This window comes from Ruditapes philippinarum, unplaced genomic scaffold, assembly GCF_026571515.1.
Source record: "Ruditapes philippinarum isolate M1 unplaced genomic scaffold, ASM2657151v2 ctg170_1_1_1_1, whole genome shotgun sequence".
In the NCBI taxonomy this organism is placed as follows: Eukaryota; Metazoa; Mollusca; class Bivalvia; order Venerida; family Veneridae; genus Ruditapes; species Ruditapes philippinarum.
This window is the reverse complement of record NW_026858297.1, coordinates 33,982-51,787: the sequence shown is the minus strand read 5'-3', so window position 1 is coordinate 51,787 and position 17,806 is coordinate 33,982. Positions and strand designations below refer to the sequence as shown.

Sequence of the window (17,806 nt, the reverse complement as noted above, 5' to 3'; positions counted from 1 at the left end):
ATCCAATTTTTTACACAACCGTATGACAGATGAAACAAAAAGTTTATTGTTCCTATGACACGACATATTTCATTTCATTAAATATGTCTATCGCCTGTATACCAAGAATACAGCGTATCTTGATATAGGACGGTATTTGGTCACTGAAAGGAGACCTTTTCCCAACCGTTTATCTTCAGTATACATAGATAGCGTGAATCGAACTATCGTCAAAGCTAGATTGAACTGATTTACACTTGTATTGTATCAGTTGAGAGCTTACACAACCGTCTATTTGATACATTTACATAGTTCGTGTAAACGAACTATTGGCCTTTTACAATCATAATTGAACACCACTCGTAATGGTGAACTGTCTCATGTTTTAGGTAAAATATACATTGATGTTTCTTCCGATCGAACAAAATACAGTTATACGTATTAGGTAAACTTTATCAGTGTTTTCTTTGTAAGGTACCAGCCGATTATCAAATTAAAAGATTTTCTAAATATTTATGTGTAAACTCATAATCAGGGTAAAAATTTTACAGAGTCATTTGCCTCACTGAATCCTGCAAATGAAAAAAATAGAATGGCGAAAATAATATAAACCTACTTTTCATAGCTTAATTACAAATTTGCCATAATTGACCACTGATGAATCCTGATAAAAGTTAAGATAGAGGCATGATTGCCTGCGGTAATTACAAGTTAATTTGACATCAAGCTGGGATTCACTCGCTCAGATCATGAATCTTACAGAAGTAAATACAGCAATAAATCTGCAAAATAATGTTTGTTGTCCTTATACTCACAATCAATTCGTCATAAGTTAGCAAGTATTAACAAGAAAGAAAGAAAAAACAACAACAAAAAAACCCAAACAAACAAAAACATAGACGAATTTTATGCAGCCCTTGGTTGTTAAAATGTTTTCGTTTTATTTCATTTGACACAAAACCTAAATCTGTCTTGATCTTGATGTAACCCAGTTAAGACAAGGGCCGTGTTAGCATCATAAAATTGTAAGTATCAATATTGTTAGATGTATAAACCTACTTTAAGGTAGTCTTTTTATTTACCCCACGAGAAATCAAAGGACTCGGTGAGAGTTTGATTGATTAACCTGTGTTGTTATCAGTGATATAATTAAGAATAAAATCTTACGGATACTAGCGGTAGAAGAGTTGATGAAGGTTTGTTTGTATCGCATGAAAAACACTGCAGTTACCATGTCGAGAAACATTTATTTAAAAATCCGTTTTTAGAACTAAGTACTTCATAACTGTTCCTGTCTTCTGTCCTGACAAATAGAAAGAAGTTATATTAAGCTTTTCATCGGCGTTACCCACAGGCCCTAATTTACTTTTACATGAAGTGTACACGTAAGGAGTAAGCCTGGGTTATGCTTTTATTTATGCGTACCTGCAATATGATTTAGCCCAGAATGATTACTGATAAAAGTTTAGATTATATTTTTGGACAGGATTAACGTAAACACCCAGTTAAATTACATTATAATTATACATGTATGTATCTTGGTATCGATGAAAATTTCTTGTGATTGTGTGACAATGCTGCGGATGACAATATCCTTTTTTGTTTTGTAGTAACGGAAACTTAATCCTTTTTTCATTTTTTTTATTTGTTCGATCTTATTGTATGATGTATACATCCATTTATGCCCTTGACCAACAACAAGAGATATGATTAATAGCCAGTTATTGGAATATCTTTGTTTGTTTGTTTTAAATGTTTTCTCGGGACACCAACACAATTGATTATGGCGCCGAAATCAAAAAGATTATTTTGGCTTACCTCGTTTGTTATAAACTTAAAGTAACAACCGGGTCAAAAAGATCTAACCTGACGGAGCTAAGAGATCCATAGACTCCAGTAATTTGAACTTAATTCAGTCGCCTCTTACGATCACGCAGGAATAAACGATGGCTGCAGTTCTGATGCCTCAAACATTAATGACAATCCCTTAGCTAGAAAAGGTGCCATTCAAATAACATTAAGGGGAGCGGTGGCCTAGTGGTTAAGGTGTCTGCCTCTCAACCCAGAGATCATGGGTTCGAGCCCTACTCGGGTCACGACCATGTTTCTCCATATGACACCAGTACCGGTTGGTTCCAGGAAGCGAACTCGAAAGTGATTAATATCAGTTGCAAGAACTTGTTTCGCAATCGAGCTTAAATAAATATGTTTAAACCAAATAACATTATGACACAGGTGTCTTTGTGCAATAACTATTTTATATAATAGCTATACTCGATATACCTTTTTCGCAATTCAGAATGAATCAATTAAAATTTGACCGTTGTATTTTGCTATCAAACCTAAGATTACGTAATATTTAATCACTTATACTTATTGTTTTGCAAAATGAGGTATAATGTGCAAATTGGAAGGAAGTAAACTGATGTCAAATTGTGAAAATACGGTTAATAGTTGTCTTAAAGTGTGTTATCATGACCCAGACGGGCAGACTTGACATAAGGTTTCAGAAAATGATTGCTTTGGTTCCCACCATTGTAACTGTATATTCCTTTTCAGATTTTAATATTGTTAAAGATGTACACCAATCAGTTTACGTGCTTACTTGTATGTTTTCTTCTTTTACATCTATCATATTTATAACCAAAGTGAGCACATTGGTAAGTGTAGAAAAATCTGGATTGTATTTAAATTTAGACACCAGACAAAATATAATTACAAAAAATAATTACTCAGTGATAACGGTATTAAGATTTTATCTATTTTTCCAATTTATTTTTTGAGAACACATTATCATTTGATTTCTTATATGGATTGATTTAGTAGTTACTGAAGAAATTGTTTTATTTGATTAGAATATTTGAGGACAGTCAATAACCTATGTCGATAGTTTTAAATAATTATATTCATTTAAATTTTAAAGAGAAACCAGTACACATAAACTTATACTGTTAGTACATGTCTATTTTGTTGTTTGGATAAGAGCTGTATCAAGTTTTTATTATTTTAATATTTGAAACGTTATCCTTTCCACGTCAGAGTGTTTGTAATATTTTATGTTATTTACTTTTTTAATTATATTTTAGATTAACCGATTCATTTATATGTTTGACTGCTCTGATTTTTAATAAGCTTAAGTATAATTCATTCAAGAAATACCACCATTCCCTTTTAAATGTCAAGATATTTTAGCAAATGTCACCCGCTTCTGACATCTTGGGAATTCTAATGAGAATAAGATCTCAAATTTTAATGAGGGATTAAAGGAGTTATTTTGAAATAGATATAGAAAGCGGCTTCATACGGCGATGTTTCTATTTTTAGACCTATAAATGGAAAGTGTTGACAGATGTATCTAATGTCAAGATGGAAATGTCCATTAGACTTAAAAAATATATCTAGATTTTACTTGCAAACAATAGAATAATCTTTACAAACTAGATACATCTACTACATATTTCACGTTTAAACTTTTAGCTGATACTTAACAATATTTTATCAGCAATGCTAATTGCAATTAAATTTTTTTTTGTATAAAAACATCATTTGGTATTTTAAAAACATCATTACTTTTCAGTTTGTTACAAATACGGAAATCCGGGATCCCTTGATAATACAGAAAAGATTATAACTTTAGAGGATTCTGATACTTAACTTATTGAATACAAAAATATATAGATCATTATACTTTGCATCTGAAAAAGGTTTCTGAAAAGAGTTCCGAAATAATCTGTAAACAACTTGTAATAAAATTAGGGGAATGATCGCAAATTGGAATGCATTTCATAATTAATGTTGGAAGACTTGGGTTTTGAAGTTCTTTTTTTTACTTTGAAATGTTTAATATTACATGTGGCAATCACAAAAGTATGTATTCCTAAAATTATGACATGTGGTATCTTATTAAATCTAACCTTACATGCATATTACATATTAAAAAAAACTAAAGAAAGAATATCGCAGTGCTGCTTTTAGTAAAATCTGATTATTTGTAATGTTACTTAAAAGAAGGTATTTCGACACATTTTCCACTAATCAAAATATGTTGTAAACATCAGATTGGTAAGAAAATTATTATTGTGTATTTTTTTTTCTTTCGATTTCTTTTTTCTAAAAGCTAAATACTGATGAGGCAGGTTTTTTAAGGTTGGTGTTAAGAAAGGAAAATAAAGGTCTTTGGTATTCAATTTAAGGAAAAATACTTTGTATTAATTGCGGGAGATATACATAGATATCATGGTAAATTAAATTTATTTAATTAATTTTGCGTATCATAGTTATATGTCTTGATATGAATCGTTTATCTGCTTAACTGTTAGTCATTAGTGTAACATTAGACGATGACGTTTAATTTGTTTAATTTACACTTACATAATTACAATGCGGCACCAGATTAACGCTTTTGTTCGGACAAATTTCAGCTCAAATATTTCCAGCCGCAGACTGTCTTTATCAATTTGCAAATAAAATTATCTAATAGCATTCTAATACTTGATATAAAATCTAAGAAAATAATGGCGTAGGCGATAGTTATTAACATTTGTCGACTCTCTTGTCGAAATATTTTAAATCTTTTAATTTAGGTAATCAACCTTAATTGAATGTTCATAAACATAATAATTGATTTTCTTTATTTCTTAAGATACCTAAATTGGTGCATGTGTTTCAATGCAATGCTTAACATTTCTCAAAGAAATTTGAAAGTTTTAATTGAATGATTGGTCAGTTTAAATTAATTGGCTAAAATGGTCATTTAACAAGTATTTTCTTTAATAGTTAATAGTATCAAGGTTCAAAATTTTAAACTTTTAACTCCATTACTTGGAGGATGTAGTTTATGTCGAATCAATTTGTTGCTAAGTAAAAATATGTATTGCAATAAAGAAAGAAAATAAAAATAAATAAATAAATAAATAAATAAATAAATAAATAAATAAATAAATTAAAATAAATAAATAAATTAGAACTGACACTCTAAGAATATATAAATAAATACAACAGGAAGTGTAATAAAGCCTTAAAAATGTCACCGATATTTCATTACATTAAAATGTGTTGTAATTTGTATATAAAAATACTTCGATTGATCAAGGGAATGGCTTTTTAGCTTGATGTAGACAACTTTGAAGGGCTTTTTATTGTAACAAACAAGTTACAACGGTTAATGACATTTTAACGGGATTATCGATTGACCTTACTTATTCACCGATATGTTATGTTGCTGTATCTATTCAAGGTTATAAGAATAGAATGATTATTTATTTTAATCAAGATTTTCTTAATATTTAAAGAATTAGGAAATGTTTTTGGTATTGTCGGTCTATTATACAGTTGGTAAACTTTTTATTCTTTTGATTTGATCTGCTTGTACTATATTTCATACAACATTTCATTCGTACGTTATTTCGAGCTGCTACACATTTGTACCATTGATTACTTGGTTCGACTTTACATGTCTTTGAAGAATAGATAAAGCCACAAATTGCTATGTATGACTGATGAAAACGATGCAGAAGCATCAATAAAATGCTATTAAACAACGGTACGTGTACCAAGACAAGAAAATGTTAAACTGTTTTTTGGACAGCAAATTGTTCCTATTATTGCCAATTCTATACTGAATAACGTTCAAAAATTCTTTTGCGCAATCCTAATAAGAAAATGTACATATTCTATGATTTTTGAACGTATTCTATGAGTTTATCACTTTTTTAGAACCTTCTTTCTGCGTAAGGATGAAAGACATTCGGTTATTTTACAATTCTACAAGTAAAGATAATAGTAATAAGGGGTGCAACTTTGATCTGCAGTTCGACAGACTGTGTGTAGCTTTTATGTATCTGATGGTGAATATACAAATAAAGGTCTAGTGTCAATCATTTTATGAATACATTACATATTTTAATCAACATAATATTTGAAGTAATTTAAAAGAAAAAATACAAAAAATGCTTAATAAATAAATATAAACTTGAGCCTACATACATGCTTAAACATCGATGCAAAAAGCGTCCGCTCACTCATGTTGCAGTGACCACTATCATAACTTGATTGCCACTACATATATATACTAGGATCTATTATCGTAATACAATGCATTGTATAGGTGATGCACAACTAAATGAGTCTAGACATTAGCTTTCCGAAATTTATTCTGATGCTTTTTTTTCCTAATTGACGCGCTAAAGTTATTACAAATAATTAATAATTGAGCAGACCTCGGGTGAATTATTGCCCGGACTTAGTAGTACATTTTGTACTTCAGACAGAATTGCAAGCGGAATATGCCAGTAGTTTACCAAATTATTTGCTTGGTACGATATATATATATTGAGGCATCACATTCCGCTTGCAAGGTTATATCTGGTGAAATTACCTTCTTAACGTTTTTTATACGGTAATCCTAATAAATGCGCTTACATTACTAGAATTGTTCCAGCAGGCAATCTCACAAATAGGTTCAATTACCTTCAATCTTTTATCTCAATGGACCTTGAGTAGATACGCTCCTGCAAACAAATACAAGTGTTCAATTAATGATTCTTCTCAATCCATTAAACCAGAGTAATGAGAATATGTGCTTTTAAAAATGGTGTATTTTTCGAAAACAAATCGTAGAATTGTACATATAAAATCTTACAAAAGTAGTTTAAGAGTTTCAATACATGCAGATAAATGCTGCAACGTGTTCGGCGTGGACATTTAACGACCTTAATACTTGTGCCATCTCCAATTAACTGCAACATCAAATATTCATTTTATTTTTCTTCGGAAAAAAAGGTGCATTAAAATACATAGAAAAGAAGCACTGAGCCGAATGAAACATTATTATGCTTCCGTTAGCATTTTGTGACAAGTACAATGTGTCTTACATGTTCGGTAAACATCAAGCTATTACAGCAGCAAATTTGCACTAAAATGAGTAAAGAGTAGTTGACGATAGATACGGCAGGCCGTGTATCGCCTTTAAAAGAAAGGAAAATAATAGAAAAATACTGAATTACTAAAAGACATAATTTCTATATTTGTAGAAACACTTGCTATAGTCAAAGATACACAGGTCGGGTTAACTTGACAAATTCCGCAACACCTTTGGTCCCACCCAAGAAATCTGCAGTGAAAATTTAGAAATATGCAGGTTACGGTTGACACCAGAAAATTGTTCGTTGACAATTATACTCTTATTGTAATGAGTTCCTCTAGTAGATTGAAAACTTCCTAGAGACTATTCTTAGCGGCCAATCTGTGACCTTGCTTTTTGCGAGGTATTGGAAAAAGTAGCATCTCCAAGTATTTGCAATAAAATTGCATAAGTAAGGACTTGGTGAATGTCTCCGAAAACTCTGTACAAATCTTGTATGCGGACATTTTCGTGCCTTGTTTCTAGGGCGAGCACAAGGTGTTTCAGTTTGCTATTAACGTGAAACTCAAACTCTTGCATAATTAAATTTTGATTGAGATCAAAGAAATGGATAGCTAACTGTCGGCTCCGGAAATGATGTATGTGTATGAATACACATAGAGTATCTATACATAAAGGACTGGAGCCACTGAAACGCAGTCATTTTGCAACCTTATTTTTTGAGCGAACGCAATGCGTCTATTATTGTACATAAAGATGAGCTTCCTAAAAATTCCACTGGCATCGGAGACATTAAAATATGACGGTGACCTCCGGAACATGGTACAGCTCTATATGGTTAAGAGACGTTATCATTTATAAAAAACTCATTGTCAGTATTAGGCAGGAAGAAGTGATGATGTGATAACGAGAAACCGCTGTTACGATAAGCCCTATAAGCCTTCAAACAGGAAACCTGAAGTCATCATATTTGCCGTTCTAATGCGATATTGATGTAATATTTGTTGTTTTATGACGAAAAGAGTTAAAGTGGTTATTTAGGTTGATATTAAAGTTAATATTGCATCAGCGATGATTTTATTAACAAGTTCATGCAAACTGCAGGCATATGATGCAGATTTCAATATGTTTACATTGTAATACATTTGGAAGTGAAAAAAATGTAATGAAATGTGCAGCAGCCAAATGTAACCCTGCATTTTGCTGGCACTTATTTTACCTCCCTTAAAGCCATAAATTAACTGGGCTCTTGAAGATAAAAAACCCAGGCTTTGATTTCTTTCTTTTCCAGTGGTGTTTTAATATTGATATGTTTCAACATAAGGATATTGACAAATTCTGACGCGGAAGTACTTTATATGCGAAAAGTCGTTACAGTTGCGTTCATGTTTTATGTAACAAGAATTTCTTGTTTCCTTTGTAAATATGTTCGATAAATTGCAGTTTTAATTTAAATAAAAGAATATTCCATATTGAATCATTATTTTGCGTATAAAACAATTACTTTTAACGTTTAAAGTTCAAATTTGCCACAAACAATTAGTTGTTACTTTTTTGTATGCTACGTATAAATTTAAATCTTACATTTGACGACCAGAATATAGATGAGTTTGAAGTCTAAATTAAACTGTATTTATTCTGGAAATATGTGTTAGTCATACACAAATCATACAAAAATCAGACACCAGACAAATAAATCATCGCTTGGTCTATTTTTCTTTCTTTTCTAGACACGTGATTATTCTGATTTTAACTATTTAAATGAATAATGACATCATATATATCAACCTATTGCCAGCGTATAACGAAGATTTCTTAGACAATATGATTTTATTTTGGTAAAATGATTTAAGTAAGTTTCTTACAAAAAAGCCTACTTGCCTTTTGCAACTTGCAATATAATTGAATATCTGAAGATAATTTCGGTATGTTTCAAGGCTATTAAGCCATAAACATTAACACGATGTTTGAACTAACGCCTACATCTCTTTATACTTTTCTTTTAGCTGATACTCCAGAAGACTCTATCATCGACGACCTGCTTCTTTCTATTCAATTATGTGTCGGTTTGTGTCGTTGTCCACATGATTCTTTTGTTTAGATGCTGATAAAACAGGCCTTGTTATTGAAACATCACAAATCGTAGCACATCAGTTTATTATAGAAATTATATTAACAATAACATCATTGGCGGACAGATGGCTTATTACATTAAATCTATCTAAGACATATTCGTAATCACATATTGTTCCAGTGAAGAATATTTGTTTCAACAACTGTAAGATAAAAGAGCAATGGACTAGAATCTGTATGGAATCAGGTAAACAAGTAAATAAGGAAACTATGGGACAGAGACAGTGTAATCATAGATGAATTTAATTTTACTTATTAGTTAGATAAGATGTTAAGCCTGAAAAATTGTCGTCGTCAATACCAGATCCAATTAATACTAGTACTCGTAATATGTCATGAAATTCAATCAACACACGTGGAATATCAGCTATAACAACATTTTATTTTAAGATAATTCGTTTTCAACCGGCTATACGTGTATAGGAGAACGCATCCCTTTAAAAGCGATGAAAAAATAATAAATATATTACGGGTTAGCCTGTTGACTGACTGGGGCTGACAAAATTGTTCACGCAACGTTACACCAATAATGCAGCTATAAAAACCTTCACATTTCTTTAAAATATGTTTCTTGCACTTTTATGTAAGAGTGAACAAATATAGACTAATTGATATATCCAGGAAAAAGATATAACCAAACTTATTCTAATCTGTCAATAAAACACATTTTATAAATATTGTAAAATAATTAAGTTAAATGAAATGCAGATTTCTTTTAAAGTAATTTTCTATGATAACAATACTTTTTTACATTTTACAAAAAACGTTTTTGCTGAGAAAGGCACACAAACGGAATCAATTTTAGGGGAGGTCATGATCTTTCAACATTTTCAATCGCTTAATATTTCCATTAACTAGTGACACTTAAAAACTTTGACATTAAATCAAAGTGATTAAGAACTCTATACTCACATGAAATAATGCTATATTTACACAATATTTTAAATTACTTTCTTTAGTGCATTCAAACCGCATTTAGGTATATGATTCTTGATTATGATTGGTTTCTTAAGTTCTTTTTTCTATTATTTGTCTTAGAATGAAACGATTTTCTTTTCTCGTGTGTTTATTTTATCCGAGAATATTAGTTTTGTTTCGTACAATATCCATCACCCAAATGCCAGAATCGTTAAAGTCACGCGATATAAATTGTGAATTTATAACAATAATCATAGGGTACAAAGTTGTGATTGAAAGTGGCCAACGTCATTATATCTTTTTCTATCTGCTAAATTAATTGTTATCAATGTCATTTTTGACATCTGATCATATTCATAGATTGTGTTATCTTGATTTTGTATTTTGGAGTTATAACAAACCTCGGATAATTTAAGTTTGGACGTCTTATAGCTTACCTTTACTATCAATGTTCTTTAAATGCAATTTATTATTAATTGGTAATGCTCTTATTGCAACTGACTTGTTATGTATTGTTTGTTTCTTGTTTTTTTTCTTGTTTTTGTTGTTGTTGTTGTTGTTTTTTGTGCTATTTCCCAACGTAGTTCCTTGCTGAATTGCCCAGATCATATTGCATGCACATTTTAAATATAGCAATGAACATATTGTATGTGTCTTGAATTGAATTTTAAAACTTAAAGATAAAATATATCATAATAAAAATAATGAGATAAGTTAACTTTCATATAGCTAGTTAGCAACGTTCCGTAAGGGAACTATTATACCGATTTCATTAGTAAAAGTATTCTTCATTTTAATTTTCAGTGTAATAAGATCAAAGTATAAATTTCAAAATATAAGTGTAAATTTTTACAGCAGAAGACTACAAGACGCAGATGTAAATGCAGATGTAAAAAAGAAGCAAATTTATACAATATATCAAAAACAAAGCAGCTAGTCATGATATAGCAGCATTAATTCAGTGAAGTTACGACAGTTTTAAGGCTACACACGAAACACCTGCCTGTAACAATTGTCGTAATTAGAATTATGTTTTCTATTTAACAATTTTATTGTTTCTTAAATTTGAAAATCCTAACTACCATAAATCCAGCGAAAATGGCTTGTACAAATGTGATGTATTTTCAACAATTATTTTTTCAGGTGCATTAAAGTGACATTATGCCAATCCATGAGGAGATATAGAGTGAACAGGTGAAAGTCAAAATAAGTTTTTCTCATAACATTTTCTCATAATTCCTTTCAATTTTATAATTTACTTCACACGAACGATAAATAGCTCAATAGGACCTGTGAAATGTGTATAATTATCCATCGGAATGTATCTGTAATTTTCAATTATAAAAAGAGTGGGACAGTCTTTTTATGTATTTAGGTAGATTTACTTTTTTACCCTAAACATTTTCAAATGTAATGTGTTGGTCAATCACCATTATAACGACCAGTTTACTGAAATATATAGTCAATTAAAGTCAATTTGACAATGTAAAAATGAGAATGATGTCACTTTAAAGTGACATTATGCTCATTCTTACAACAAAACTTCTCCGAGAAGAATGCATCTTAGCTCAGAAAATATTAGATTGAACTATTCGAGGTTTAATATTTTAATTCTGCCGATAAATTTAATAACGTTCATCATATGCCATATCTTTTAAAACAAAATATACTTTTATTGTACGTATACATTAAAAAACAGTTGACATATATTAAAAAGTAATTTCACGTGTAAGCATAATAAATAATTTATAAAATATTATTTTATTAACCTAAGTAACATGTGACAAAAATATTACAATTATTTTGTTTTACAAATCTTTAACATAATATTCGATAGAAATTTAATTTAAAAGAATTTCAAAACAAAGAGTTTTTTATTAAAAATATATAAATTTTCATAGCATGATTAAATAACATAACATTGTGGAAATTCATGAACACAACACCCAAGCAAGCATTGAAATGTAGGATTCAGAATACTTTTATTTCATAAAAATGTTTCGTGTCTTTTACTTAAATGCACATTATGCTCCAGAATCAAATGATCTTTACCTTTACAGGTAATGCAACTATGGGTGTTATAATGTTAAAATAATTGTTTTAGAGAATGCAAGATGTTTTTACATAAAAAGTAGCGCTAGATTTTATGTATTGGTCATTAAAGAAGCAAACTTAAAACAAAATTGTTTTTTACCTTTCTATACAAAATTACTATAACTATACTGACTGCCAAAAAGCAACAGGTGGATATCTGTTAATGAGTAACACTTTGAAAACTTTAAAACTACACAAATGTAATGTAAAACCTTTAAGAAATATGAATATATTTATTTCCAGGGCATAATGAGTCTTTAACTATGATCGACGTTTTGTTTGTTCAGCAGTGCGGTATTTATATTTTCTAATCACGTAGGCCAGAATAAAACGTTGCTTTTTATGAAGATAGAAATTAAAAGTGCTCAATAAAACATTATTGCACCAAAACAATTTCATTAAACAAATTTCCATAAATGAAAACATTTAACGAACATTAAAATAATTAAAACAAATCTCAAGTTAAGAATAAATTCGTTCAATAAAAAGTGTCCATTTAGAATTGTCCACAAATACTTGAGTTGAAGATAGATAATATATTTTAGTAGACACCGTTCCTTTCATACTAAAGTAATAAGACGAAACAGTTGCAAAGAACGTTAAATCAAAAGGCTTACATGACTTAAGGATGCATCGCAGAAACGATCCGTTGCATACCAAGTGGAATACATCTTAGCACAACACAATCTGACGGCATACGTCTTAAATAACATAATCTCATTTATTCTCCAATGCAAGACGATTTAATTATAACGATTCTAAATCATTTATACAACCTGTTGTAAAAGGCGCCATATGCCCTCGAAATTTATACATTAATTTTTCACTTTAAAAGGCAAATAAATGTTTAATACTGTATGATTTAAAGATTTGGAGCTGTTAGATATATATAAGTGGTGTTTTGAATTATAATAAAAAAATATGAATACACTGTATCTACATGAAGCAAAAGATGGCCCAGTTAAACGGCAAATGATTAAATGCTTGAGAATGATATCAGATCACTTCAAAAATAATAATAAAAAAATGAAAAATTAATATATTATCATGTTTGAAACTGAATGGGCATTTAAGCATGATTTTATATAAGAAGATGCTGTTACGAGTTACATATAGTTGTGACATTCTAAGAAAGTATCAGAATGGACAATATTTTGTCACGTGTCACTATGAATGCTTCTGTCTGGAATAATGTACTCTCCTGACATCAAATCCTCAAAGTTTATTTTCAATCTAGGAGTTCTATTGTTATTTTTCACACTTTCCTCCATTTGTAATTCATATCGTAGGCGCGGGAATATAATTTGTATATTTTTGTAAATTTCCTCGTCAGACGACAATGTCGTCTGCTTCTTTTGACAACAGCTGTTCAGAGCCATCCGTAAGCCAGCTCTAAATTTAGGGCTCATCCAAAGATAAATTATTGGGTTGTAGCAACTGTTACTCATTGAAAGCCAATGAAAACCCAACCATAGTATAGGAATATATTTGTTGTTGTAGATCGTTGGGTTATGGTCACCAACTAGGGTTATGGTATGAAGTGGTAACCAACATAAAGCGTAGAATATTACAACTGTCACCATCATCTTTATCATCTGAAACACAACAAAAATATGTTATTATGATAACGCAGATCTACATCATGGTTTCGTATCTTGCAAATGAAACACTGCGGATTGGAATGGCAAATGCATTTTAACGTGTAACACAGATATGCCGAAGGTTACCTATTTCAGTATTAAAGTTTTATTATTGTTTTTTAATCACTATATCAGATAAATTTTAACCATCTGTTTTCAAACGGGACCCCAAGGACGGGTTTTTGACATATGACTGGAAATAACTTTAAGTTAATTTATTAAATAACTATATGTTATTAGTCCTATAAAAAAGCACCTGCCACGTTCAATAATACGATGGCCTGCCTTAAAACAGGGCCAATATCTATATCACTTTTTCGGCCCTGGGCCGAAAAGTGATATAGATATAAAGCCCGTATTTGAAGTAATTTGATTGGCTAATAAAGCAGGGCCAAAAAATGATATCGATTTCTGCAAGAAACTGGGAAATGGCAGCCATTTTGTTTTTACTCAGTCTATGTGTACACGCCAACAGGTTGCATAAATGAAACAAAATATTCTCAGTTTCTAAACATTCACAGTCTGACATTTTGTTGTACATGTACAATATAAGTTACAAAATGTAGATTTTTCTATACAAACTGATAATAATGTAGTTATTTTTACAGTTGTTCTTTGTTATAATTAAAATATGTTACAATTAAAATAAGAAAAAAATATCCGAGGATTAAATGTGAAATATTATAAGTACGTCATGTAGTTATTTAATAAAAATGTCAATAAATAAATGATTTGATATTGGCCCTGTTATTTGTCCTCGGGTCAGTCGTATTGGCCCTCGGCCTTCGGCCTTGGGCCAATACGACTGCCCTCGGACAAATAAAAGGGCTAATATCAAATCAGTTATTTATTAACATATAATATAATTATTCCAATAAATGTAGGTCTAGACCAATAAATTGTGTTCACAGCTCACACCATTTATTTCCAAAATGAGTAATTTTATTATTAGAAATGACTCAAAATGGAAAAAAACACAAGGTAATGCTTTCACTTATATTCACCCAAGGATACATGTAACACAAACATACAATGTTCAATTTATGTCTGTACATTGTATAACCTGTTTTTAAGTTTCCCAGCTAATTCAAATCAATTTCTGTGTTCTTAGGGGTTTGGACCTATCACTTAGGTGTTACAATAAGTTTAGTATACATTGAAACATGTAGTAACAATGCATACAATCTCTTTTACTTATGCATCAGAAATGTTGTTTTTTTTTTGTTGTTTTTTTTTTGGGGGGGGGGGGAGGGGGGGTGTACTTTGATAGTTTCAAAAAAGTTGCCCATTTGCCAATTGCCAGATCAATCTGGCCCGTGTTCACTAAGAACATATCAGAATCAGGATCAAATAATCCTGATATTATTTTAATTGTTTCATAAAAACTAACATAAATATTATTTTTCTAGAATTAAATTGCACATGTTCAAAATGTAAAGATAACATGCTGATTTTCAAAGAAACACACCTAATTTGGGACACTTTCGACGAATGAGAAACGAATACAGAAGAAATCGGATCAAAATAAGGATTAGTTTTAGGATCAACTCAAAATTAGGATGAACTGTATAATGCCCATATCTTGTAAAAATAAAAATAAATCAATTCTAAAATTCCATTTACATGCTATGTAAGTCAAATTGTATTGTTATATGATACGTTGATATTAGAAATTTGATATGCGAGGATAAGCAATAAATTATATATGATTTGTTCCTTTATTCTAAGTGAAAAAAAGACATGTGTCTTCTGTTGAAATGTGCACATGTAATAGTATGATTAAGAAGTTTTATGTAAGTCAGAATAGTATTATGCTTACATATTTATGACAAATTATTTCATAATTAGAGCTCCTTTCCTCAGGTAACAAGTATTTAAAATGATATAAAATCATTATTTTTTAAAATGGTATACTACTCATGTTTGCCCTTTCTAAAGCAATAATAATTGAATATTTTATGAGTCAATATATGCCTTTTATGTTTTTCGCTATTTTGGATTTATATTACTTTTTATCTCACGTTGTTAAGATTATAATAATAATATTTTTAATGGTAAAATTAGAAATAATGAAGAATAAACAGACGGTAATTAAATGGAAAAATATTTTCAGAAGTAAATTAGACAAGGGTGGGATGTATTATAAAATGATATTTCATAAATATTTGACGGCTGAAGTAGAATACCAATTAACTATGATTATGGAAGATGATGATTTAATATATATTCAAGTTCAACGAACACCAGGAAGCGAGAATCTCATTAATAAACATAACCTTCCTTAAGATATTAACTAGTTTAATTGTGATATCAATAAAATTAAAAGAAGCTTGATTAACATTTAATTCCACAAGCTGGTTTAATTCGTGAAAGAAGCAGGCGTGTTGTTATATCATTTCAAAATTCTCTAAGGCCAGAAAATGTGTTTTTTATAAGTTTAATTGCACCGAGCTTAAAGAATGAGTGAGAACGTAAAAATCATAAACTTAATTTTACAAAAATGAATGTGTAGGGTAATAATACAAGTACTATTCAATAAAATATTGATTAGACACTAGACTTAAACCGAAAGATTCACTTTACCTTTTTCTTAGCGGTTGCCAATTGAAGTTTACGTTTGTTTCTATCTGTTCCTTGAATGTTCTTAATCCAAATATTGTAACCAATTTTAGAATATGAGAATAATAAAATGGTCAATGGTCCAAAGTAATGCAAAACCATTAAGGACAATCCGTACGAATATTGTTTAGTATTATTTTCCCAGGTTTCTAGACATTGTCCGCTTGTGTTAGAATGGTAAATCACTCTTGATTTCAAAAACGTTGGTAACGGTATAGTAAACGACATCACCCATATTCCAAGAATCGTTAACGCAGTTTGTTTTTGTGTTATTCTTGGTTTGAATGGATGAACAATCACAATGTATCTATCTATACTCATGGCAACGAGGGTGTAGGAACTTAGAAACACAGCAACAACTTGTATGTATAGCACAATAGGACACATTGTCTCACCAAATGGCCAATAATTAAGAATCAAATTGGCAATAAATGTAAATGGAATACAAAACACGGCCATGATTATATCACTAACGGCGAGGTTTACAATAAAATAGTTCGGCACCGTGTGCATTCGTTTATAAGCATACACTAAATAACAAACAATCCCGTTTCCACCCACAGCTATGATTGTTACAATAGAATACATGACGATTATTAAGACCTGTACATATTCGGATATCTGAAATGCCTCATTCGATGCCTTCGTTGAATTATGTTCACTTTCTAAACCGTCTTGCATTTTATCACACATGTGACATGTGTACCTTACACAGTTTAATTTATTTAGATTAATTTATACTTTAAAATGTATAAACATTCAATCTAGTATGTGATCTGTGAAATCATACTTTGTAATGCCGGATTGAAAATTTATTCTTATCTACATTGAGTTAATAAATCCAAAAGACGAGTAATTTTATACTACTCGTATTATCATCCGTCAAAAGTATATCGTAATTTACAATTTAGAACGCATGTATTTAGGAATTCCTTTACCTAATAACTCTTGAAAATATCACAATCTGCCACTGCATATCATCGCATTTGTTAACGTGTATTTTGTTCGGGTTATTAAAAATAAAGTGCAAAGAACTTGTTTATTAAATCAATTATGCTTTTCATTTTAAATTTTATAAATTATGTACACAAGGAACCATATAAATACGCCAAGTAAAACATTTTATTTCACAAAAGTGCTGAGCTTACTCCCCTCATTTATTTTATATCCATGAGGTGCATTAGTCAAATCATTCATTTTGCTACCTTTTCTGCATTTAAAATCAACTTTTGTTTTCATAACAATTTGTAAACATTTATCAACTTATTCCAGAATAGAACGAATATCATCTAACATGAGATTAATGTACGGCACATTTTCATTGTAATAAAATAAATCACTTCACGCCTTTCATTCCGTTCTTTTTTCATTTATATTTGTTTCAAATCGTAACGGTTAAAACTTTACTTGCAAATAAACTCCTTTCAATTTAATTGCTGGAATTGTTAAAAAATATTCAATTATTCTGCAGAAAAAATCAAAAGGCTTCAACAAGCAACACATCATTGAGCAATCGCAAACTGATGTGATGATTTACTCGGTGAATATCAAAACAAACTGT

General features: G+C 30.2%; 1 protein-coding gene across 1 annotated transcript; it reads right to left on the bottom strand.

The window, feature by feature from the left end:
* Positions 1-12,349: 12,349 nt before the first annotated feature.
* On the bottom strand, positions 12,350-17,540 carry LOC132752708 (RYamide receptor-like). The gene is made up of 2 exons (XM_060743072.1): positions 16,210-17,540; positions 12,350-13,581 (listed from the first exon to the last, which is right to left on the bottom strand). Exons 1-2 carry the CDS (start codon positions 16,936-16,938, stop codon positions 13,144-13,146), a joined length of 1,167 nt encoding a protein of 388 aa, XP_060599055.1. The 5' UTR covers positions 16,939-17,540; the 3' UTR covers positions 12,350-13,143.
* Positions 17,541-17,806: the final 266 nt, after the last annotated feature.

Excerpts from the sequence above, each read along its gene's own strand:
- LOC132752708 (XM_060743072.1), bottom strand. The coding sequence starts at position 16,938 with ATGTGTGATAAAATGCAAGACGGTTTAGAAAGTGAACATAATTCAACG. Across the intron at positions 13,582-16,209 it reads TGGCAACCGCTAAGAAAAAG|ATGATAAAGATGATGGTGAC; the intron begins GTAAAGTGAATC and ends GTTGTGTTTCAG.